This window comes from Oryx dammah, unplaced genomic scaffold, assembly GCF_014754425.2.
Source record: "Oryx dammah isolate SB20612 unplaced genomic scaffold, SCBI_Odam_1.1 HiC_scaffold_5, whole genome shotgun sequence".
Classification (NCBI taxonomy): domain Eukaryota; kingdom Metazoa; phylum Chordata; class Mammalia; order Artiodactyla; family Bovidae; genus Oryx; species Oryx dammah.
The window spans coordinates 101,084,174-101,108,456 of NW_024070189.1; the positions used below are offsets into that span (position 1 = coordinate 101,084,174).

General features: G+C 49.8%; 2 protein-coding genes across 2 annotated transcripts in view; both read right to left on the minus strand.

Moving 5' to 3' along the window:
* Positions 1-139: 139 nt before the first annotated feature.
* Positions 140-18,954, minus strand: SLC35E1 (solute carrier family 35 member E1). The gene is made up of 6 exons (XM_040241070.1): positions 18,500-18,954; positions 18,043-18,113; positions 15,682-15,819; positions 14,555-14,680; positions 3,648-3,893; positions 140-3,177 (listed from the first exon to the last, which is right to left on the minus strand). The coding sequence occupies exons 1-6, from the start codon at positions 18,924-18,926 to the stop codon at positions 2,947-2,949; spliced, it is 1,239 nt and encodes a 412-aa protein (XP_040097004.1). The 5' UTR covers positions 18,927-18,954; the 3' UTR covers positions 140-2,946.
* Positions 18,955-21,037: 2,083 nt separating this feature from the next.
* Positions 21,038-24,283, minus strand: part of MED26 (mediator complex subunit 26) — a 40,195-nt gene continuing 36,949 nt past the window's right edge. The window contains exon 3 of the mRNA XM_040241119.1: positions 21,038-23,762. Within this exon, the coding sequence (XP_040097053.1) occupies positions 22,110-23,762 (1,653 nt within the window). The 3' untranslated portion in view covers positions 21,038-22,109. The remainder of the gene's footprint in view (positions 23,763-24,283) is intronic.

Here is a 24,283-nt window from a genome sequence, read left to right on the forward strand (position 1 = left end):
AAAAAATAAAAAGGTTGCAATATGCCTGGATGTGGGGACCAAGCTGGCGTGGTCTTTCCGCCTCTTACAGTGTGTGGCTGGACACACTGATGACAGACTGACTCAGAAGGGGCCCTTCACCCACAAACTGGGACCAATCTTAATTCCCTGGAGACCGTCATTTATTTTTGGTAAATGCCATCCAAGAATATACACAGTATCATTCCCGCAGAACAGTCTATAGCATGAAAAGTCCTGAAAACATGGTGACATAAAGAGTTCACGATTTTCAGATTCTTCAATAATTTAATGTTCTCTGCCTTAAGGCTGTTAGACCTTAAGGGATCCAGGTCTGGTTATGTCCCAGCGATAACACAGGACCTGCTGTATGATGTGTGCTAAATACACAGCAGAGTTCAGAAACTCCAGGTACTTCTTCATTTGAACCTGTTTGACTTCTCTCCTTTGTAACAGGGGTTTGATTTTCCCAAATAATGAATGACTTAAAATAAGGTGCTTAAAAATTCCACACTGAGTCTCAAGATAGTGAACACACACTATTTAAAAATGCCCTCTGAGCCTCAGTTTCCCCTTTGGTAAAATAAAGGGGTTGGGTTCAAGTTAGTTTTGCAGACCACACCACAGATGGGTGAACTGAATTTGCTGTTACAAACCCCAGCAGGGAGGAGGGTGAAGCAACCCAACTGCAAATGTGGATGGGAGAGGAGGAGGAGTGGGGGCTGAGCCAGGGCAGCAAGTGGCTGGAAAACCAACCTTCAGGAGGTCAACGTCCGCTCCGAACTTTCAAGTCTCAAAAGTATGTCGTTCTCTTCTGATCTGATCGAATATGATTGCCTCATTCCAGTGTATGTACTCACTGTAGATTTATGTACAGAACTAAATATTCATTTATTCATTTATAAACCGTAAAGAAACCAGTCAGGTATTTCCCCTCACCAGCAGATCTTGCTTTGGAAGAACAAATAACACAAATTTCAGCAACCTCAGAAGTTTCATTAAACCTGCAGAGAAGCATAATTCATTTTGGAATTCAATTTTATGTTCAAGGAATCAGTTCCTATCATAAAGACAATTACTGTAATCTCTTTGCCATGCAAAATTATCCCCATTTATTGTGGACCAGCTGCAGGTCCAACTCCTGCCTCTGATGAAGGCACTCAGCAAGCTCACAAAAACATCCTTGAGGATGGCCCCTTCCTGTTTCACACAACGTACTCTCAGAACGTGAGGCCAAAGTAAGGAAAAAGCAAGCCAATGCCAAATGGGTTCTCCTGAGGCCAGTGGTACTAAACTCAAGCCAGAAGGCGACCTCATGACCTCTCCAGGAGCGGCCCATCCGTGAGCGACAAAATCTAACCTCTAAGTACAAAGTTCCAATTATCAAAAACAAACAGGAGTCGAGCATAAGCTACGGTTGGCACCTCCTCTCGGAGCAGAGAACCATCTCACACACGCCAGAAGATAAAAGGTGACCCGAGGTCCCATCTGCTGATCAAGCCAAGTGCCTGTTGAAGAGGCTAGGTGCAGGGCAGAAGGAAGAAGGCAGCCAGCAGTCAAGGGAGGGTCCCCTTTGAGGCCACAATCTCTTGTGATGCCAGTGTCCCAACCTGGACCTCAGCACACAGGTTACCCTCGGAGCTCACATAATCTTCCTGGTGATGTGATTCTGCTAAAACCCAAACTTCCTGACCAAAGACTGATTTGGCAAACTAAATCCTAGCCTGGTGCTTGCCCCTTCCCTGGGACATGATTCAGATCCTGACGGAAACACTGCTAGAGCAGCCAACGGAATCAGAGCGCCAAGCTCTGTGACACAGAAGTATGGAGATGACATTCTCGAGTCATCTCACGTTCAGAGGTTGTGGCCACTAGAAAAGCGCTTCAGAACACTTCATTCCTTCCTACTAAATGCAGACGCGTGCTGAGACAGGCACTGCCAGCAACCTTTCTTGTTTTTAAACATTGAAAAACGAAAGGGGTTTCCAACCATAAGCCAATCTGCATGCATCCTGCATCCCCTAAGAGGGGGGTGAGGGGTGGGGGACCGAGGTGATAAACAGACAACTACAAAATATGCCCTAGAAAATGCAAGATCCTCATAAAACCAACATCTCACCAGATACCCTGTAAAGCACAGAGTGTTGAAGGCTCGTGAGAAAACAAAATGAGTATTGTAGTTGAGCTTGAAACGCTGAACATGATTTTGAATGATCCTTCTCGCTGCTCCGAAAGGAGAGTCGTTCCACTCCAGCAAAGGAAGAGAGAGTAGGGAGTCAGCAGCCGCCCTTCCCTCTGGTCGGCATACCAACTCTGACTTGCAGGTCAGAGAATTAGGCTGTAAGAATTCAATGCTAATTGCAACTGCTCTGCACTGAGGGATGTTGGCCAGAATTGCAAACCGTCATGGGGCTGACCCAAAGCTGAGTCCACCTTTGTGGCTGGAGAGGTTTTCGTAACCCTTGCACTCCTCTGCTCCACACCTGCTTCAATCTTGCACCTGCCTGAGAAACTGGCCAGTCACAAAGCACCACCCTAGGGTCCTTTCCTTGCCACCCTCCCTGCAAAGCACATTTTGCCTGCTCTGAGGTCTGTGTCCTTTCCAGAGAGGGTCCTGGCTGGAAAGCAGAAAAAGAACTCTGAAGAACAGACTTGGGGAAATAAGTCTACGCGGAAAGGTAAAAACCTAGCCAATGTTTCCAGAGTGATGCTGCCCTCAGAAGACAAGGTGTGAAACACCGGAGCTCAGGGGTGGTCCCCACGGCAGGGTTTGCTTCCTGCTGCCCCTGGGCGTGGGTAGGGGCCAGGGACCCCAGGGTCTTCTGCTGGTTCCGCACCATCCCCCCTTGGCTGGGTTGTACATTCACTGGTTGTCAGGAGTTTCTGATGCTGCTGGGGGCAGGGATGGAGGGGAGGACCAGCAGAACGTCCTGCCCAGCTCGCTAGGCTCTACACGTCGTATCGGTTCAAAGTATAAGAGTTTGGGTAGCTCGGCCGGCCGTACTGGAAGTGATCTGTCAAGATGTTGCTGCGGCCGTACTGGTAGTCACTGTGCGGGGGGAAGAGCGTGCCGTTGTGGGGCTTCTCCAGGGGGCTCCGGTGATGCTCCTTACCGCTCAGGTCCCCTGTCGTGATGGGGAGGAGGTGCTTTCGGGCTTGCTGGTTCGCGTCATACTTGGTCTGCAAGGTCAAGAGAGCAGTGACGCCATCAGTTTCGTGCCTGGGACGTACTCAGAGGACACAGCAGGGGCTTGAGATTCATGGCCAAGAGGCCTTCAAGGTGATATAAGTGTCACCCCGAGTGGAGCTGGGGTACGCTCAGTGAACGGTTAATGGAGCAGCCCTCTCTGTCAGCCATCCCACAGCTTCACAGGGGAATACCCAGAGCCTTCGCAAGGAAGGCGTGAAATTCCCAACAGAGCCGGGGTAGAACTGAGAGCCAAAATAGAGTGAGGCGTGAGCCTGGGGCGTCTATGAGGGAAAACGGAAGCCCAGGGTGGAGGGAGTGGAGCCAGTCCATAAGCCAGGCAGTGGCAAAGCTGGGAGCTGGAACCCCTGCCTCTTGGCTCCTGGTGAGGCTCCATCCTCTCCACCAACGCTTGGTGCCTCCTTGGGTGTCAAAGGGACAGCCTCCCCCAGCCCAGACTCACCTTGTTGTACAGAAAGACTCCGAGGATGGCCGTCATCATGCCCAGGACATTGGTGCTGGTGACGGGGTTCCGCAGCATGATCAGGGACACTGTGATGACCATGATTCTCTTGGTGGCATTGGCGACCGAGTAGCTCAGAGGGCTGATGAGGTTGAGGATGCTGAAGGCAATGACGTTCTGGGCAAAGTTACAGAAGCCGCTGACAGCCAGGAGCAGAAGTGTCCAAGGCCACTGGGACACATAGGTCTGCAGAGACGGGGGAACGAGAACAGCACTGTACTCAGGACAGCACGCCTGCCCTGGGGAGGGTGGTGACATACAGTGGTTTCTGACTCAGGCAGGTCATGGTGTGATACCAGGCACTTTATACGCACAACCTCTGTCCTTCACGACTCTGCATGGCACAAGAGTAAATCACCACCCACTCCTGCCAAGGAAGTGGAGGTTCGGGGGGGACATCAGGTACTTAAGGGGTGCAGAGGACATGAACCAGAGCTTTCCCCTATCCCTGGGCAGGGAGGTTTGGGGCTCACGGTTAGCAGAGCAGGGTCTACATACTGGACATCACCTGTCTGAGCTGCTATGACAAAGTACCACAGGCTAGAGGGTTACAAAAAACATGTTGATTTCTCACAGTTCTGTGAGCTGAAGTCCAAGATAAAGGTGCTGGCAGATTCCACATCTGGTGGGCACCCTCCTGGTTCAGTGGGTCTTACTGGGTCCTCACAGGACAGAATTGGCAAGGGAACTCTCTGGGTTTTCTCTCTTTTTAAAAATAATTTTATCTATATATGTATTGGCTGTGCTAGGTCTGCATTGCTGCATGGGCTTTCCTCTATTTGCAGGGAGAAAGGGCTACTTTCTAGCTCCAGTTCGTGGGTTTCTCATTGTGGGGGCTTCTCTCGTTGTGGCGTGCAGGCTCTAGGGCTTGTGAGCACTAGAGTACAGGCTCAATAGCTGTGGTGCACGGTCTTAGTTGCTCCATGGCATATGATCTTCCTAGATCAGGGGTCAGACTCCCGTCTCCTTCACTGGTGAGTAGATTCTTGATGCTGAGCCACCAGGGAAACTCTGGGGTCTCTTAGAACGGCACGAATCCTATTCATGATGGGCCCCACCCTCATGTCCTAATCACCTCCAAAAAGCCCCATCTACAAACACCATCATGTTGTAAAGTTTAGGTTTCAACATATGAATTTAAGGGGGACACAGACATTCAAACCATAGCAGACATTTTGCATTGTATCAAATGGGGAGGTCCTGGGGTGGCAGCCTCTGGGTGTGTGAAGACCCCCCCCTCCAAGGCTGGGAGCCCAAGGCTCTGGTCTGCCCCATCAATGGGAGCCCTCAGGCGAGCTGCCCAACCTCTCTGGCTTCATCTCTGCCATGGGGAAGATTGATCCTGATGAGTCTGTACAACACTGCTGCTGTGAGGACCAAATGCAATCATGGTTTTGAAAGTGCTTTAAAACAATCCCAAGCCAAACGAACAGAAAATGATGCTATCATCAAAACTTTACTTGCCGACTTCCCTGCTTGTCCAGTGGTTAAGAATGCAAGTGCAGAGGACACGAGTTCAATCTCTGGTCCAGGAAGATTCCACATGCTGCAGAGCAACTGAAGCCTGCATGCTCTGGAGCCAGTGCTCTGCACCAAGAGCACCCATCATGGCGAGAAGCTCGGCATGCCACAACTAGAGGAAGTCTGCACGCAGCAACAAAGACTCAGCACAGTCAAATACAATTTTTAAAAAAGGAAGTGAAAATTTAAAACAAAATTTTACCATCCGACCCTCGCCAGAATGAAGCCACCATAATAAAGGGGGCCGAGAAGTAAAAACTAAGATCAAAGCACCCAGTCCCATCACTTCATGGCAAATAGATGGGGAAAAAATGGAAACAGTACCAGACTTTATTTTCTTGGGGCTCCAAAATCACTGCAGATGGTGACCAGAACCATGAAGTCAGACATCTGCTCCTTGGAAGAAAAGCTATGACAAACCTACCCAGCACAGTAAAAAGCAGAGACATCACTTTGCCAACAAAGGTCCATATAGTCAAAGCTATATTTTTTCCAGTAGTCATGTATGGATGTAAGAATTGGACCACAAAGCAAGCTGAGCACTGAAGAACTGATGCTTTCAAACTATGGTGCTGGAGAAGACTCTTGAGAGTCCCATGGACAGCAAAGAGATCAAACCAGTCCATCCTAAAGGAAATCAATCCTGAATATGCACTGGAAGGACTGATGTTGAAGCTGAAGCTCCAATACTTTGGCCACCTGATGTGAAGACTCAATCCATCAGAAAACACTGATGCTGGGCAAGACAGAAGGCAGAAGGAGAACAGGCAACAGAGGATGAGATGGCTGGATGGCATCACCAACTGAATGGATAGAGCAAACTCCAGGAGACAGGGAAGGACAGGGAAGCCTGGTGTGCTGCAGTCCATAGGGTCACAAAGAACTGGACAAACTGACCAGCTGAACAACAGAAGAAACACCGATTAGCCAACATTAGGACCACAAACTCCTCAAAGAGCCTGGGCTGATCTCAGGCCAATTCCCAGCCTGCTCTGGGCTCTCACACTGGAGGGCACAGCTGGATCTCTCAGGACAGTGGTGTCTAGTGGCCTTGCCAGGGAGAGAGCTGCAGCAATCCTCGGGCAGTGGCCTGATTCTATCTCCAGCACCTTCTGACGGAAGGATCACGTAGTCCTCTTAAAAGTGAGGAAGATCCAAGTAGGGACCTGCTCAGAATTGCCTTCAGGGCTAGCTGGCCTGTTCTCCCAGGAATTCTTCCCTGAGGTGACCCACAGGGACTTACAAGCTATTTTTACAAGGCAGCCTGCTTGCAAAGATATCTTCCAGAAAAGCAACCCAGCCAATCCAGCTTTTTAAAAGAACTGACATACAAAAAAGTTGAGTGTTTCTTCCTGCTGGTGGATAGTTCCATGTGTTTTAACATACATATATTGATTTGTGTAGCCAACACCACAAGCAGAGTTCAGAACAGCTCCATCACCCCATGACACTCTCCAGGGCTTCTCTGTGCACCCTCCCTCCCCCAACCTAGGCAACCACTGAGGTGTTCTCCATGATAGGTTTGTCTTTTGGAGACTGTCCTCTATCTGGAAAGATGCAGCATGGAACCTTCTCAGACAGGTCTCTTTGATTCAGCATAATGCCTGTGACATCCACCCAAGTTGTTGTAAGGGATGACAGTTGGTACCCTTGTTATTGCTGAGAAATGTTCTGCTGTACAAACACATCGAAGTTTCTTTCTCCAGTCACCTGTTGAAGGACATCTGGGTTGTTTCCAATACTCTGTGATCATAAACAGAGTTGCTAAACATCTGTGTACAGGCTTCTGTGTGAACCTGAGTTGCATTTCTCTAGACACCCAGCAGTGAGACTGCTGGGACATGTGGTCAGTGTATGTTTAACTTCAGAAGAAACTCCCAAATGTTTTCCAGAGTGGCTGCGCCATTTTGCCGTTGCTCCAACAGGGAAATTCCAGTTGTGTCCCATCCTTGACAAACATGGTACTGTCAGTACTTTTCACTGGGGCTAATCTATTAGATACAAAGCGAATCTCCTCATGGTTTTAATTTGCTTTTCCCTAATGACTAATGATGTTGAACATATTTCACATCTGTACAATCTCAATGGTGAAATTCAAGTCTTTGGCCTATTTTTAAACTACTATTGAGTTTTGAGAGTTCTTTATATATCCTGAACACAAGTCCTCTGTCAGTATCTCACTGGCAAGTTGTTTTTTTTTTTTTTTCCCCCAGTCTATAGCCTGTCTTTCTTTAGTAGTGTTTTGGAAAGCAAAAGCCTTTAACTTTGATGAAGCCCCCATTTAGCAATTTTTTTTTTTTAATGGACTGTGCTTTTGGTGTAATGTCTACAAACTATTTCCAAGTCATGAAGATGTTTCCTCTATGTTTTCTTCTAAAGGTTACCATTTTTGCTCTTATATTTAGGTCTAGAATACCTTACGATTTATATTTTGTATAATGTGTGAGGCTGAAGCCAAGGCTCAGATCTTGCATGTGGATGTTCATTCGCTCCAACACCATTTGTTAAAGAAACTATCCTTTCTCCATGGAGTTGCCTTTGAACCTTTGCAAAAAATCAGTCACCTGTATCTGTGAGTATACTTTCAAGCTGTCTATCTGCTCACTGATGGACGTCTTTTTCCACCAACATCCATACCTTTATACTAAGTCTTAAAATTATGTAATGTGATTCCTCCAACTCTGTTCTTTCTTAAACTTACTTAGCTATTTCCGTTTTCTTGCCAGTTAATGTAAAATTTCCAATCAGCTTTTCTATATTAAAAAAAATTTAATATCTGTAAGTATCTGTCTATCTCCAAATATATATACACAGGGAGATAGTTTCTCAACTTTTTTTTCATTAATGCCTTTGCCCAGCAGAAAAGTTAAAGTTAAAATTTAAGTAATGATTTATAGTTGAATGTAAGAACTATAAGATTTTGTTGAGTAGAAAGAATTTTATTTTATCCTTTCAAATCTATTTCTTTACCTTGTTTTATTGCTCTGGCTACGATGTTAAGTATCATGGGGAATGGGCCTGTTGAGAGTGAACATCTTTACCTTATTCCTGAATTTAGGGGAAAAAAACTTTCAACTTCTCATCATTATGTTAGCTATATATGCCTTTGATCAAGTTGAGGTAGTTTCCTTCTATTTCTAGTGTGCTGACTTTTTAAAACTCATGACTGAGTGTTGGATTTTGGCAAATGCCTTTTCTGCATGAGTTGGTATGACTATGTGTTTTTATTAGGCTATTACAGTAGATTACACTGATTGATTTCAAAGTATTGAATTAGCCTTGCATTCTTGATTTAAATCTCACCTTTTCATACTGTAGTATGTTTCTTAACATATCCCTGCATTTGATTTAGTCTAATATTTTATTAAGGACTTTTGCCTCTATGCTCACAAGGGGTATCTGTCCTTTCTGTGGTTTGTTAATATGAACCAAAAGTGTTCTTTTCCTCTTCTGTTTTCCAGAGGAGATTGTGCAAAACTGGTGTTTATTTTTCCTTAAATGTTTGGTAGAAATTACCCATAAAACCACCTGGGCCTGATGACTCCTTTTTAGAAGGCTTTAAACTATGAATTCCATCTCTTTAATAGTTATAAGACCCAGGCTGTCTTCTTCATCTGGAGTGGGCACCTTTTGATCCTGTGTGCTTTATGAGGAACTGGCCTATTGCAGCTGTCATTGGTTTTCTGTGTGGAGTTGTCAGTAGTGTCTTTATGGTTTTAAGTTCTGTGAGTTCTGCAGTACTGTTCTCTTTTTCATTCCTGATTATTTGGACTGTCTTATCCCTCTCTCTTTTTTGGAAGAGTCAGTTTTACTTCAGTTAAAATTTTTTTTCTTTTCCCTTGAGACTTCCTCTTCGGTCCATGGATTATTTAGAAATGTGCTGTTTAGTTTCCAAGTGTTTGGAGATTTTCTTGTTACCTCTTTGTTATTTACTTTTATTATGATCAGAGCATGTACGTTGTATATTTCCAATCCTTTTCTTAAGGTTTTTTTATGACATACAATATGATCTATTTTGGTGAATTTCCACATGTACACTTGAAAAGATGTCTATTCTGCTGCTGCTGGGTAACATATTCTATAAATGTCAATGAGATTTCCAGTTGGTTGATAGTGGTGTTCAGTTCTTCATTCCTGATCTTCTATAGATCCAGTGATTTTGGAAATTCTGTATTTGCTGGATATAGAATTACGTGTTAACAGTTCTTTAGTTTTAGTCCTTTACGAATGTCATTCTACTTCATGGTTTGTGATGAGAAACCCACAGTTGTCCAAATTGCTGTTCTCCTATAAATAATGCATCCCTTTTCTGTTTTCAAGCTTTTTTTGTCTTTGAATCTTTTTCTTTCTGTGGCTCAAACTAGATGCCTTCTGCTGACTTTATCTTCAAGTTACAGACTTCCCTCTATCATCTCTATTCTGCTACTGAGTTCATCCAATACCATCCAGTGAGTTTAAGTTGTTTCTTCCATCCTGAAATTTCCCCTTAGTTCTGTCTTCTATTCTTCCCATTTGTGTTAAGAACATTCTTGGAGCATGATTATAAATAATTGCTTTACAGGCTTTGTCCAATAATTTCAACATCTGGGTCATCCCAGTACTGGCATCTGTTGATTGTCTTTTCTCATAAGACTTGAAATTTTTCTGTTTCTTTGTATTCCCAGTAATTCTGGATTATATCCTGGACATTTAGAATATTATAAGACTGTAGGTCCCATGGATAATGTTAATGTTTGGTTTTAGCAGACTCAGCTGGGTTCAGGCTACAAGCTTGACCAGTGGGCTGTGGCTCCAACACCAGCTCTGTTTTGAAGGCTTTCAGTGGTGCACAGCCCTGTCCCACGTGTGCTCCGCCCAGTGAGGTCCTGGTCCTGGGGAGCAGACTGCTCTGTCTCTGTGTGCTGTTAGGATCAGATCCTCACATGTGCAGCTCAGGATTTTGTTGTTTTATTTTTAAAACGGTAATTTTGTCTTTCCAACTTGAACTGAATTTCAGATTTCTGCTTGCTTTTCCCTTTGGGCTCTGCCTTTTTTTTGGTTACACTGCACGGCTTGCAGGATTTAGTTCCACAACCATGTTCCCTGCAGTGGGAGTGCAGAGTCTTAACCACTGGGCCGCCAGGGGAGTCTCTGTTATGGTGTTTTATGAGATCATTTCCCCCAGGTTCCTTCTTTCCATGTCTCCTTGGTATTTTCTGGTTTCTGAGGTCTCCTCCTTTCAATCATCCAGTCAGAAAGCTGGACTTAATAACCCCATTCTGATTCCTTCCTACAACTGTACCTCCATTCGGGGCCAAGCAGTGGGAGGATGAAGAAAAGAAAAAAAAATGCAACAGGGGCTAATCCTATCCTGCAACTGCAGAGGGAGGTTGCCCACCTCAGCATCTTAGGTGCCTTATGGGACCTTGCTGCCACCACCAAATGGGACTGCTGGGGGCCTGGGACGTGAGAGGGCAAAGGAAACAAAAAACAGAGGACTCCCCCATGCTCTCAGAGCATCGCGAATCTCCTTTCCCCTCAGCAAGCCAGTAAAGAGGGCTTTTCACCCTCTTCCTCCCCCAGTGCCCACTTCTGTGTTTCCAGATGCTTTAAATCCAGGCTGAAGACACAGGAGGCAAAAGAAAGCAAACCCACAGCTGGCTCGGTGGTACTTTGTAATCTGGTTTTCTCCATTAGCCTGCCTGTTCCCATTTACTTTTCATTTCTCAAGTACTGGCTTCACCCATCCTGTCCAAGCTTTAAAACTGGGCCACCTGCTTCAGAGTCTGGAAATCCATACCTGGCTACAGCTGAGCTGCTGGCAGCAGGTCTGGATGTGTCTGGGAACTGCCACTGTCGCCTTTGATTCTTGGAAACATGGTGAGTAGCAGGCCCCAGATGATGAGCCTCCAGCCTGAGCTTTCTCCCTCCCACTGTGGAGCACAGCACCAGGATAAACCTAACTCACTCGGCTGCCGTGGGAAGACACAGGGGAGGGCGGGGAGCCCTGCCAGGAGCCCCGCTTTCAGGGGGCAGCAGAGCAGAAGACTGTGTGCTGCTGGGGCTGCTGTTAAAACGTACAAGGGTCCCATCAAGGCAAACAATATATGGCTTCAGGGCTTCCCTGATGGTCCAGTGATTAAGAATCCACTTGCCAATGCAAGGGACACAGGTTCAGTCCCTGGTTCCGGAAGAGTCCACGTGCTGTGGGGCAGCCAAGTCCATATGCCATAACTATGGAGTATGCATGCCAGGGCCTGTGAGTTAGCAACTACTAAAGCCTGCATATCCTAGAGCCATGCTCTGCAGCAAGAGAAGCCACTGCAATGAGAAGGCTGCACAGCACAAGTAGAGAGAAGTCCCTGGTCACTGCAACCAGAGAAGGCCTGCATCTAGCGACGAAGACCCAGCCCAATCAAAAATTTAAAAAAAACACACAAAAAAATGACCTCAACGAGAAAAAGAGGTTACCATTGGCAATGCAAGTGAGTTTATTACTAAAAGAAAACCAAAAAATGTCCTAAATGCAAGAGAAAGCAAAGCAAAGAGAGCCACGAGACAAGCAGGACACAATCTACATATGCCTGTTTGTGAGTGTGTACACACAGAGACACCAACGGGTTAGAACAGTGTAACAGCACCGACGCTAAACCGACAGACAGTGCAAAGCAGCAACAAAAGGAAGAAGAAGGACCTAACAGGCCAGTATGGAACGATCCCCAGGACGTGTTACTGAGTGAAAACCTTTTCTAAATATCTAAAAAGTCACTATTTGTATGAGGAGGGTGGAGGAATGAACACACTTGGCCCTCAGTACCTGTGGGGAATTGGTTTCAGAAGTCCCCAGATCTGAGGATGCGCAAGTCTCTCATATAATCAGATGGCGTTCTGCAGGGACTTCCCTGGTGGTCCAGTGGCTGAGACTGTGCTCCCAATGCAGGGGGTCCAGGTTTGATCCCTGGTTAGGGAACTAGATCCCGTGTACCACAGCTAATCATAAAAAAATCCCAAGTGCTGCTAAGACCTGGTGCAGCCAAATAAATTAGTTAATTTAAAATTTTAGTTAAAATGGTGTAGTACAATTTATACTCAGCCTTCTATATCTACAGCTTTCACATTTGCAGATTTAACCAACTGTGGATTGAAATTTTGATCCTTGGTTAAAAATCTGTGGATATTGAGGGCTGACTATATATAGAAATTTGCTTATGTTTATGAAAAAAAAAAAAAACAACACTGAGAGGGTAAACCAAGATGATAAAAATGGCTACTTACAGGTGGGGGGAGGAGGCAACAGAAAGTGAAGCCAGACTTCTTTGAATAAACCCTGCCATGTCATTTGGAAACACAGAGGTCTGCCATGCTCTAAGTGGGGTAGGGGTGGGATTGCCTAGAAACTGAAACGGAAGTTCAGTTCAGTTCAGTTGCTCAGTCGTGTCCGACTCTTTGTGACCCCATGAAACGGAAGTAAAGGGACCCAAATACACATGAAGCTGGGGACAGAGGCACATTGTGAAAACAACTATTTCAAGTACCCTTGGAACACAATATTCCAGTTGTCCGTCTGTAACAAAGTCTGCTCTAAGGACAAAGAGAACTGCAAAGAAACGTAAACGGTCTACCTGCAGCTGTCTCACAGGGACTCAGCTGAAGCAACTGTTCGTGTGTGCAGTTCAATCATGTATCGATAGCTTTGGTGTATGTGAATAAGAAATGTTGCGAGAAACCAATCGTACCAGAAAAGGATGCAAATAAAAAGTTAAAGCAATAATAAATCCTGCAGTGTTACACTGGAATGAGAATGAATCGGGATAAACTTCCCTGTGCCACCACATGCGTCTTAGTTTTCCACTAGAAAGGCTTTAAAACCACAGCCCAACAGCAGGGAGGACATGGCACTCAGAAGGGCTCTGAACGGATAGCACCTTGGGCTCCTGAAGCAGCTCTGGGATGGGAGGCGCACAAGATGAGGGAAGACAGCCCGTTGGAACAGAAGCTTCCAAAGGCTGTATGTGCTGTCAGAAGGGCAGGGAGCCAACAGGAAGGACTCTTATCAGCCCAGGCAAAGATAATCTGAATATTAAAAAAATCATGTGTACACCTGACAAGCACAAGTTCACAGTGATACAAAAAACTAAAAGAACCCTCCTTCACCTGAAAAAAGCAAAACCTTAACTCATTAGTTAACACTGAAGTAAGCTCTAATTCTTTACTCTGAAAACTCATAGTTGAAAAGGCAAGAGAGGCAATAAATTGCTTTTTGTGCACTGTACTTCCAGGCAATGAACTAGTTCTGGTTGATGATAGCAAGTTCGTCACAGAAACATTATAGCTAATCAACATGGAAGGGAAGTTAGAACATGGAGCCACAGTTTCCTCACCCTGAAACCAGAGATAACCTCCACTGCATCCACAGATGGTGGTAAAGATTAAAGACCGATGTCAAGAATCCAGTCAGGGATTTTCCTGGTGGTCCAGTGGTTAAGAATCTGCCTGCCAATGCAGGGAACACAGGTTTGATCCCTGGTCCAGGAAAATTCCATATGCTGTGGAGCAGCTAAGCCCGTGAGTGGCAACTACTGAGCCCACGCACCTAGAACTTGTGCTCTGCAGCAAGAGAAGCCACTGCAACAAGAAGTCTGGGCACTGCAATCAAGAGCAGTCCCTGTTTGTTCCAACTAGAGAGCCCAAGCAGCAATGAAGACCCAGTGAAGCAAAAAATAAAATAAATTTTAAAAATTAAAAATAAAAATTGATACACTGATCTTTAAAAAAAGAATCCAGTCAGACCTCATTAAGCCCTACATTGACTCCATCCAACTCAGACCTGGAAGAACCATGCCCACCTCCTTACCACTGTTGCTTGCATTCGTTTCCAGTACATTCTCTGGAGGCTAGTCCTAGAGGTGGTGGGTGGGAAGATGCTCTTTCCTGGGCTCAGCTCAGAGAGCTGTGGGTACATCTGGAGTCAATGGCAGTACAGACAGAGACGACACCAAGAAAGGACTCGAGCAGTGCAAGCAGAGTTTCAGAAAGGCCAAATGAGACCTGAACCAGACTGTCAGGGTGGGAAAGCTGCCTGTGCTGGCATTTTTTCTTCCTTGAATGCACTGCCACCAATGCAGCAGTTATCAGCAGCTGGGATCTAGCACGACTGAGAAGATAATGCAAAAGAAGCCAACTTCCCTGACGGCACGCAATGTTGAATCATCAAAGCGCTGAGAGCTAAAAGGGCTGGTGGTCCCAGGCCCAATGCCCCGGTCAACACAGAGGCGTAATTCCCTGACAAAGCACCTACTTCGGAACAAGCTGAGAAAAGGGCATGTTCTTGGCACAGGCCAACTCACCAGGTCGTTGCTGACCAGGAAAGCCGAGAGATCTACCAGGACCCACGTGGGGATCATAAAAAAGACGGCATGGCAGCCCAAGATGTTCAGCAGCCGGAGATGGTGGATCCTTGAATCTCTTAATACCTGAAAAGAGAAAACCTCTTTAAAGACTGGTTGTAACCGTAAGTGGCAAGAGGGGCTCCGCTTTCCCAGGCCCCAAACATGGTGACTGCACATCACCCCTGGTGTCTGACCCTGACTGCCAAACCTGCGAGTGCGCCTGGGACGAGACCCACTGCCTACGACTGAAACAAGCACCGTGTTTCACATGCAAAGGACCGAAAAAAGAAAAACAAACCAGGAAAACGCAGCAACACGCAACTGCTGGCAAAGCTACAGTGAAACAGGCACTCTGAAATGGTGCTGGTTCATGTCTAAATTGGTATATAGTTCCAAGTATATCAAGAGCTGTAAATATCTCATACCCTCTGACCCAAGAATGATAAACTCATCAAAAGGAAATAACCCGAGAGATAGAAAAATGTTTTGCACAAAAATGTTCCTAAACTGTATTATTTGTAGGGAAGAGTTGGGAATAATCTGCATGTGCAGTAGGGAAGCCAACGGTGTTAATTACGGTCCCCGAAAAGAATGCGATTATTGGGAGTTATGAGTAGGAACTTTTAATGATATGTGAAAATGCAATGTTAAAAGAATAAATGAACAAAGCAAAACTTAAAAAGTATGTATAATATTGCAACTCTAAAAACCATGCGGAAAAAAACCCCTAGCATTAACAGTAGGGAACAGGACTGTGACTTTCCTCAGGAAAGAGGAAAAAACCCTGAGCCAGGCGGCAGGTCTCTGTTGAGTCTTGGTCCCCAGCACCTACTATGGCGCCTGTCGCACAGTAGGTGCTCAATAAATTTTTGGATTTCTTTTCACTGCGCTTTTCTCTATTTTTTCACACTGAATGTAAGTCAGCTTCCTAATAATAATAAAGCTATTTAAAAAACAAAACAATAGAAAAGCAGCAGAAGGGTGACAGGATGTTTTTTGTTCCAACACTGAAGAAGTCTTTGCCTGGCTGCCCTTTCAGACGCCACCCGCACTCCCCAGGAGCAGCCTGGACGGCACCCCAGTACCTTTTTGGAAAAAATATTCTGAAGCGAGAAGCACAGTGTGGCTGCAAGGGCGCTGACAAGCCCCCACATGTCGAAGGACAGCTCGGTGACGGTGGCCAGCAGGACGCCGCTGATGATGGGGATGAGGGACAGGTACACCTGTGAGAGGATATGGCAGGAGTGGCCGCCAGGCCAGGGCAGGGCTGGCTGCTCTCTCCCACCCCAAACGGACACCACCTGCCACTCTGGATGCCGGCGTTAGCTGGGACAGTAACACTCTGGGGAGTGGGGAGAGGCAGATGGTTCTCAGAGTACCGCCCCGGCCATGCCAACACTCCCATTAAGAGCCACAAACCAGGGCTGGTCCTAACAGGATCTACGCAGCTGCCGCCACCGACACACCAGGATCTGAAACTTTAAGCCTCCAATGGGCTTCCTGGGTCCCTTTTATTTTGCACTCTTCTGACATGCAGTTATCCCTGGTGAGGACACTCCCCCTACACCTTCTTCAGCTGGAGACCTTTCCCTTCAGGGGTCACAGTTCACAAAGGCCAAGAACCTTCCCTGACCCGGTGCCCCCTAGACACGGTCAGGCTGCCCAGCTGTGTTTTGGGCACAGCGCTCCCCACCCACTAGAAGCACCCTTTTCCTCGTCTGCGTCCCCGCACTGCTTTAGGGCAGCTCTTTGCTCACTGCTCTAAGCTGGTGCCGGCACTCAGCAGGCACCCAACAACTGCTGGCCACAAGAGCGAGTAGCGAGTGCTGTGACCGGGGTCTTCCAGAAGGCTCAAGCATCTCCGGGCCTGGAAAGTCCCCGGAACTCTCACGGCTAAATAGGCTCCCAACTTCGAGAGAAATGGGGTCCATTCCCAACATGTGGCTTTCCTTACTCCTGGCTCATCCTTCCCCTACAGAGGATACTCATAAAGCACTTTAGGGACTTCCCTGGTTGAGACTCTGCTCCCAATGCAGGGGGCTGAGATTTGATCTCTCTTCAGGGAACAAAGATCCCACATTCGGCACAGAACAGCCAAAACAAATAAATAGATTAAAAACAAACAAACAAAAAAACACTCCAGAGATTTTGGGAGGGGCTGGTGCAGCTCTCCACCCCATCCCCACATACACAGGGTAAGAGTGAGAGCTCTGAAGTCCAGAATCCCTGCACCTCACTACTGGCTGGTCCTCAGCTTCTTCCTTTTGAAGGCTCATTGCTTTCCCGGAGATGAAATGATCACCGACCTTATCTGGAAAGGGTGGGGCCACAACTTAATCTATCATCATCATCATTAGCCTCCTGCCTAAGCCATTCCCCTGTCTCCTCCCTGTGAAAGGTTCGGGCTCCCTGCCCAAGCCAGGTACAATGACCCTTACTACAGGAAACCTGATAAACACAGTGTGATACTGAGAGAGGCGAGACACACCTGTTGGCCAGCTCTGACCTGGACAGACCAGGCACGTCTGACAGCACCTTGGGGGTGGGGTGCAGGGCACACTGGATCTGGCAGGGGACAAGACTGACCAAAACACCAGCCAGGGGCGGCCCCATTTCTATAAGCTGATCCAGGGCACTGCCGTTCTAAGTTACATAAAATACAGGATGCCAGAAACCAACCACATAGAAAAGAGGCGCTCTGTCCAGCATGAAATGGATTCCAGCTGGGACAACAGGAATCCCACTTCCACTTAAGGACACAGGGCAAGGCTGTCTCTGGCTGAAGCCACAGCTTCTCTCACTCCAAGCCAGGAAATACCCTGGCTTGGCATCTCGAACAGACCCTGGATTGTGCCCAGAGCATCTTCCCCATGCAGCCCTGGGCTCTGTGGGCTGCTTTCACTTCCATTTCCAGATATTCACAATTCCTGGCTGTTTTTATTTCGAAGACTTTGCTGGGCTTTGCCAAAATCAGATTCCTCTGACTAGCTTCTCACTTCTGACCCCAGAAATCCTGAGCCTGACCACTATCTCTTGCAAAGATGTAAAACTGTCAGAGTTCCGTTCCAGCAAGGAGTCAGATGTTCCAACCCTCATTCCACTGGAGGGGGGTATTCTGCTCAAGATGGGACAAGTTATCCAAGTTGCCTACCAGCAACCCCAGGATGGGAATCCAAACAGGGAGGACGGCTGGATCTGAGATGGGCAGCAGCATCCTGAGGCCACACATCAGAAACAACTCAGGAACACACACCCCACTCGCTACTGCCCCAGGGGTGATTCCAGAACGTTAGCAGCAGAAGAGCCACCAGAGGTCTAGAAGATGACTTCCTTATTTGACAGGAAGCCAGGCAGCCTGCAGACCAGGAACCTGGACCACGTCACCAGCTCAGCAACAGCTGGGAAGCCTTTGGGGGCCCCACCGGCCCAGAGCCCTCCTAGGTTACCTTGGTGCTCTGTTTCTCCTTCATGATGATCCGGGACAGGAGGACCACCCAGATGGGCATGGTGGCCTTGACTGCAAAGAGAGGGTAGGGGCATTCAGGGAGCTGCCGCTAGTCCGTCCCAACCCCACTGTGGGGGAGGGGTAGGAAGGCTTGGCTGCCCTTCAAGCCACTTCAGTTCTTCTCTATCTGTGGGCCTTCCCCGAACCCAAAAGTTCTGATCCGCCCTGCTCACTGCCCAGCTTTCTTTTCAGTCCCTTCCTTCCCGGAGACCCCTGAGCGTGTCCCTCTCTTGCTAAAAGCTTTGGCGGCCTCCAGCGCCTTCTGGACTGAAACGGACTTCTCAGCCCGACATTCCAGGCCGTCGAGGGCAACCCCAGCCGGCGCGCTCCGACCCAAGCGTCAAAGCCCCAGGTGGCGTGCGCCAGCCGCCGCCCCCTAGGCCAGCCTCGGCACCCACCGGTGTGCGCGTAGGACACGGGCACCTTCCATATGCTGACGTGCGCGGACACTGATGCGAAGTACTTGCCGAAGGCGAGCGGCAACACGTAGCGCGGGTAGAAGCGCGGCGGTAGCAGCGGGCCGGACGACTGGTGCGGACCCGGCCCAGGGCCCGAGACAGGCGGCGCCGGGGGCACGCGCCAGGCGCGGAGCAGAGGCGGGAGCCCCGCGCACAGCGCCAGGATGTGGCACAGCGACACGGTCACGGGGAATGGGAAGGCGCTCAGGATCACCTTGTTGACCACATTGCCGCCCGCGCTCAGCGCGTACCACAGCAGGCACAGCGCTGCCACCCGCGCGCCCTCGCGCGCCCCCCCGCCGCCGCCTCCGGCGGCTCCCGAACCCCCGGCGCCCGCGCCCACTCCCACCGCCGCCGTCGCCGCCATCCTTCCCGAGCGGCCGCCCCTTCCCGCCTGCCCGACGGCCCGACGCCGGACGGGGGCGGGGCAGGACGGGGGCGGGAGCGCCAGCCAACGCGGCTGCCTATTAGCCACCGGCGCTTCCGTCACCGCCACGCGCCGGCCGACGCGCCCGCCACCACGTAGCGAACGTAGGCCCCGCCCTCCTATCGATGGGCTTCCTGGAGGGCGGGGTCTGTCCCGGAAGCGGAAGGAAAGGGGACCGGGAGCCCAGAAGGGTTCTGAGAGTAGTGGGCTTGCTTGAGGGAGCCTACCTGGGTCCTGGAGCACAGGCAGGAGGGCCGCGAGGGAGCGGTAGGTCGCCGCTATGTCGGTGTCTGTGAGCGGGTGATCGAGTGCGCGGGTCAAACCTCGATATCCGGGCTGTATTGGCGCCCTCCAGCCAGATTCCTGATGGTCGGAAGACAAAGGTAAAAGAGAAACCGAATGGTGAAAACCTCTCCATGGGCTAAATTCATTCTGCAAACCGGGAGCGAATTCCCGTGGCCGCACTCCAACAGAGGGGCCAGCCCAGAGCGCCCTGGAGCACGTTCTGGGAATGCGCTGTGCGGTATTACTGTCTTCATTTCACCGACTGATGGACCGAAGCCCAGAGAAGGGAAGCTACGTGGCATGCGTCCTCTGGCCAGTTTGGGGGTCGCAGTAATGGGAACCTCCTCGGGCACCTGTCTCTAGGGATCTGCAGGACGGAGGAGCGTGGTGCTGGCCCCTACTGCTGATGCTCAAGGACCGGTTGGGATAGAGCAGCCCAAAGCCGCAACGGAAAACACTGTTTTCAGCAAGATGATCTTACACTGCAGGACTTTGAAAAATCATGTACTTCCAACTTTGGGGGCGATAGAGAGTGTTAAAATTTTCCTTCTACTGTATCTTTACTTGGCAAATTAAAAAGTGGCAGCCCAACTTGATCCGTAAAATGTTGGTGGGAAGTCACAGCTTAACCTTGTGTTCTCGAAGTCAGGTAGTATCTGTACCCTAAGGCTTACTAGATACTCCGAGACACAGAAGAGGTGGTGCCTGCAGGGGGTGAAGGAGCAGTGACCTCCCTCAGAGCCCAGGTCTTGCTCATGGGGTGCCAACCTGCACCTTAATAGCTTCCAGCTGTGCCTCTGACCCTTTGTCGGGAGGATGTCATCCTCAGGATACCCACATGTCAGCTGGCCACATTACAGGTGAGAAAACAGGCACAGTGGACTGAGGAAACTTAGTTATTCCACAGCACCAATGGTCCTGATGACAAGCTTTTTGCCCGCCCCCCCTGCTAAATTCAGATCATATAATTTATTCCTCACAGCTTTGAGGTATCATTTATATCTCCCAAATGGGGACAGGTGTATAGGAGTAAAGTGACTAGCCCAGGTCCATACAGGTGGTAGATTGCAGGGGCAGAGTTTAGACTGCCCTCAAAGCTACTTCACCCACTTCTAGGAGAGGGTATGCCCTGTACCAGGGCTATGTCAGAATTCCCCAAGGCTCTGAAACTGTGGCTCTGGGTTGATCGCATGTTTCTGGACCTCCTGATTTGCCTGGTGGGGCTGCTCCTCTAAAGGGGGAGTTGCTTCCTCATTGTGACATCAAGTAAAAATGGTCAAGATGATTTATTCCAGAGTGAAAAAAATAGAAAGCCAAAGCTTATGGTTTCAGAGATGAGGGAGAATTAAAAGATCATCACTTTATGATCAAGGAAGACTACAAATATTTCAGGGGGTAAGACAAGTTCACTTGAGACCTGGGTTGTGGAGCCTACTTGGGAAGGCAAAGCTCTCTCTTTCTAGGGAAAGTGAGGTCTGGAATGGAGACAATGTGGCCTCTCCGACTCTGTCACCCAGAGTTAGCAGGTGACTCTGGAGGTGGGAGAGGCATTGTGACCCTGAATGAATGAAAGGCAAGGTAGAGGTCAGTCTCCACGCAGAAGGCTAATCGGCTGGACTTGGTGACTTTGCCCTACCTCCCCACAGCCTGGCTAGCTATGGGGCCTGAACCTTGGACATGGGGTCCAGGTTGTCTTGGCTAATCCAGAATCCAGAAAGGATGAATGTGGCTATGAAGGACCAAATTAAAAAAACAATTCTCAGACAGGTTTGTGCAAATGTTTTTTTTTATTTCCACATTTATATCACAAGGTGTCCACTTACTGGACCAAATAGCAAAGTTGCTCCCTTCTGCGTCCTGAGAACACAGAAGTCTAGGTACTGTACATTCACTAAGGCTCCTTGTTTTTGCAAATATCGCGTTTATGACAAATAACCATAAGGCAAACGAATCTAAAGGAATGGTTATGAGTGTTTCCAGCATACAGACAGGTCTCTTCTCGCCCAACAGTACAGCTTACACACCAGTAGCACCCGCGGTTACTTTTGTGTTTTGAGGGGAAAGGAACTCTAGAAAGGTGAACTTTTCTAGATATGTGTGGGAAGGGGAAACTGAAGAGGGAAGAACAAAAGGCAAGTTACTTGTCTGGTGGTCAGATGGAAGAGGGGGCAAAATAAACTTTAGAAAACAAATTTCTGCAGCATTTCTTTAAAAACTGGGCTGTAACTGAAACCAGATACAAATGTGTGGATGACCAGGGAGCATGGGTCAAACTGGTTGGCCAGCTGGCCTGACTGATGCCAGCAGCTTGCTACAGCTGAGGCACTGTGATGGGAAAGCTGGCCAGGTAGGGTGCAAACCGAGGCCGCAGTATTGCCCACTGCCTCAAACACTTAGGGCCATGTTAAAAAACAGAAAATGCAAAGAGATGAGATGCGTGCTTCTGTCGCTGTGTTAAAGGTAACCTCTCCCACAGGTTTTCTGTGCCTGCCTGCAACTGAGGTCCCAGCTCACCAGGGCTGGGAAGCGTCCGCACCTCTTCTGGGGTGGGAGACTAACGCTTTTTATAGCTGGTTTGCTATAGAGTTCTGAACTCACTTTGCTGGCCTTCCTTTCACGCGGTCCTTCCTTTGCAATTTTGTTAGTAAACTGGTAGCAGCATTTCACAAAAGGAGAATTTAGAGGGACGAGTGCAGAGAGACCTAGAGACTCTCGCCCCCTCCCTCCTGCCCCGGGCCGGACCCCCTGGATTCCCAACCACTGGAGGTGGCGGGCCCTGGTGCCCGTCCTCCATGGCTGACTGCAAGGTGGGAATGCACTGAGCGCCCGAAGGGCCGGTCAGTCCAAGCAGACATAAGGCAGAATGTTCAACCGCCCGTCGTCGCCGTGCGGGTCGAGCGATATGCACTGCGTCCAGTCATACCAGTTACCCTGTGTGTCCTGACACCCGTTCACCCCTGGCCACTGGTGGGCCTGGATTCTGTCCAGATCGTCCCGGGTGACCTCGCGGCTCAGCCCGGGGAAGTCCGTGGGCGGGCCATGAGGCACCAACACGTGCGGCTTCCGGGCCCCGCGCCGAGTGCTCTCCTCCTGCTTCAGGTACTCAGACATGAAGTGGTGAGCGCCCGGGGTCTGTGCGCCTGACGACGAGAGCAGGCTGCTCTGCCGGCTCAGGTAGGACTGGATGATCTCGTTGCGTGACAGTTCCTTCCAGTTCGTCTGTTCAAAAGGGCTCTGGAGGCTGGCCTTGGCCTCGGGCTTGTCCAGCTCTGTCCTGGGCTGCTCCGTGTGCACGGGGCTGTCGGCCCGCACTGGCTCTTTCTGGGTCAGAGGTTTGATCTGTCTTGTCATGGGGTCAAAGGTGAGCTTCCGCTCTTTTAACCGGACAGGCTTGACACCAGCCTCAGCCACCTGCCCGTCCAAGTTAACTGTGTAGTCACGAGGCCGGTACCTCTTCTTCTTTTTGCTGTCTGACCCACCAGAGGAGGCAGCATCGCTGTCCGCCTTGGAGGAGTCTGGGGAGAAGCCTGCCCGGGGCAGGAGCGGCTCGGCCGGTGGCAGCCCCGCCTTGCAGCCCGACCCTGCAAGCCGCTGGTGGCCCTCTGGCTGCTCCAGCCAGCGCACGGGGCTCTCTGCGCTGGGCAGCAGCTCGAGTCGCCGCACAGGGGGTGTGGACGGCTGGGCCAACGGAAGCGGTGACGGCACCTGCGTGGCATCCAGCGACTGGGGCCGAGGCGATGGGCTGGGCAGGGAGCCCTTGTACGTATACGGGCTCCGCTGCCGGGCAAAGGAGCCCTCGTGCCGTGAGTTCCGGGAACCGAGAGAGCAGCGAGGTGGCCCCTTGGGGTGGGGGGGCCCTGGAGTCTCGTCCACCCTGTCCAATTGCTGCAGCACCACAGCCTTCGTCTGCAAGCAGGGCCCCGGGGGCTTGCCCAGGCCTGGGGAGCTGGTGTGCGGCCTCACGGCATTGACGGGGATCTTGCCGCTGTGCTTGTCGTTCTCGCCATGCTCCAGGCGGTTGCCCTCAGGGCCCACGTGCCCGCTGCTGTCCAGGGGGCTGGGGAAGCTCTCGGGGCTCCCGCTGATCCCATTGGTGGGGAGGGGGGACGAGTTGGGTACCAGGCAGTCGTGGCTCGCCTTGGAGACCTTGGGAGGTGGCCCAGGGTGACCGAGGTCACGCTGGTCTCCCCGGCGCTTGCGGCTGCCCAACCTGTCCAGCCGCTGCCCGCACAGCCTTGGCATGTCATTCCGGTACTTCAGGTCATGGACGCTCTTGGGCGGGCCGGCTGCCCCTGCCTCTGGCCGGCAGTTATGGGCACCGCCGTTGGCCGAGCCGGTGGCACCCGCCAGCCCCCGCAGCGCAGCCTCATTCTGGTGCACGGGCTCGATGAGCTTCTGCCAGCTCCGCAGCAGCTTCTTGGCCCGCTTGGCAAGCTCCTCGTTCTTGGTCTTCTTGCGGACGTCGTTGATGAGCTTCCCAAGGCGGGTTTCCTATAGCCAGAGAGACACAATGACATGCTTTTAGGACAGGGACACCCCATGAAAAGAGAGCTGGGGCAGAAATGGAGCTTCCCATGGAGCTGGGGGAAGGGCTCGTATCTTTGAAATGACCCCACAGGCCCCCTAAACCACTGGTCTCCCAGACACAAAACCTATGAAGATTTTGGGTCCCTCGTGACATTTAAATTCTCAAACCCAAGTCCTCAGATCTTACAGTCCATGGGACAGACAGAGCATTCTCAGAAGCATCATCTCACAGGCTCCCAACTCCTGAAGGCCACGGACCATTCACGGCCACCGCAAGGACACTTTGCCAGGGGAGATATCTAGGTGAGAGTACATTGTGGCAAAGGCAACAGCACACGGGCCCTTGAGCCAGCATCACTCACGGGAACCTCTGCTGCGCACTGCAGAGTGTGCAGGGCCTCCTGCAGAGAAAGGGGCCTCAACTCTGAACTAAAGCCTCTCGTATTTCCTGCAGTGCCCGTGTGCTGTGGACTGGTACAGTGCAG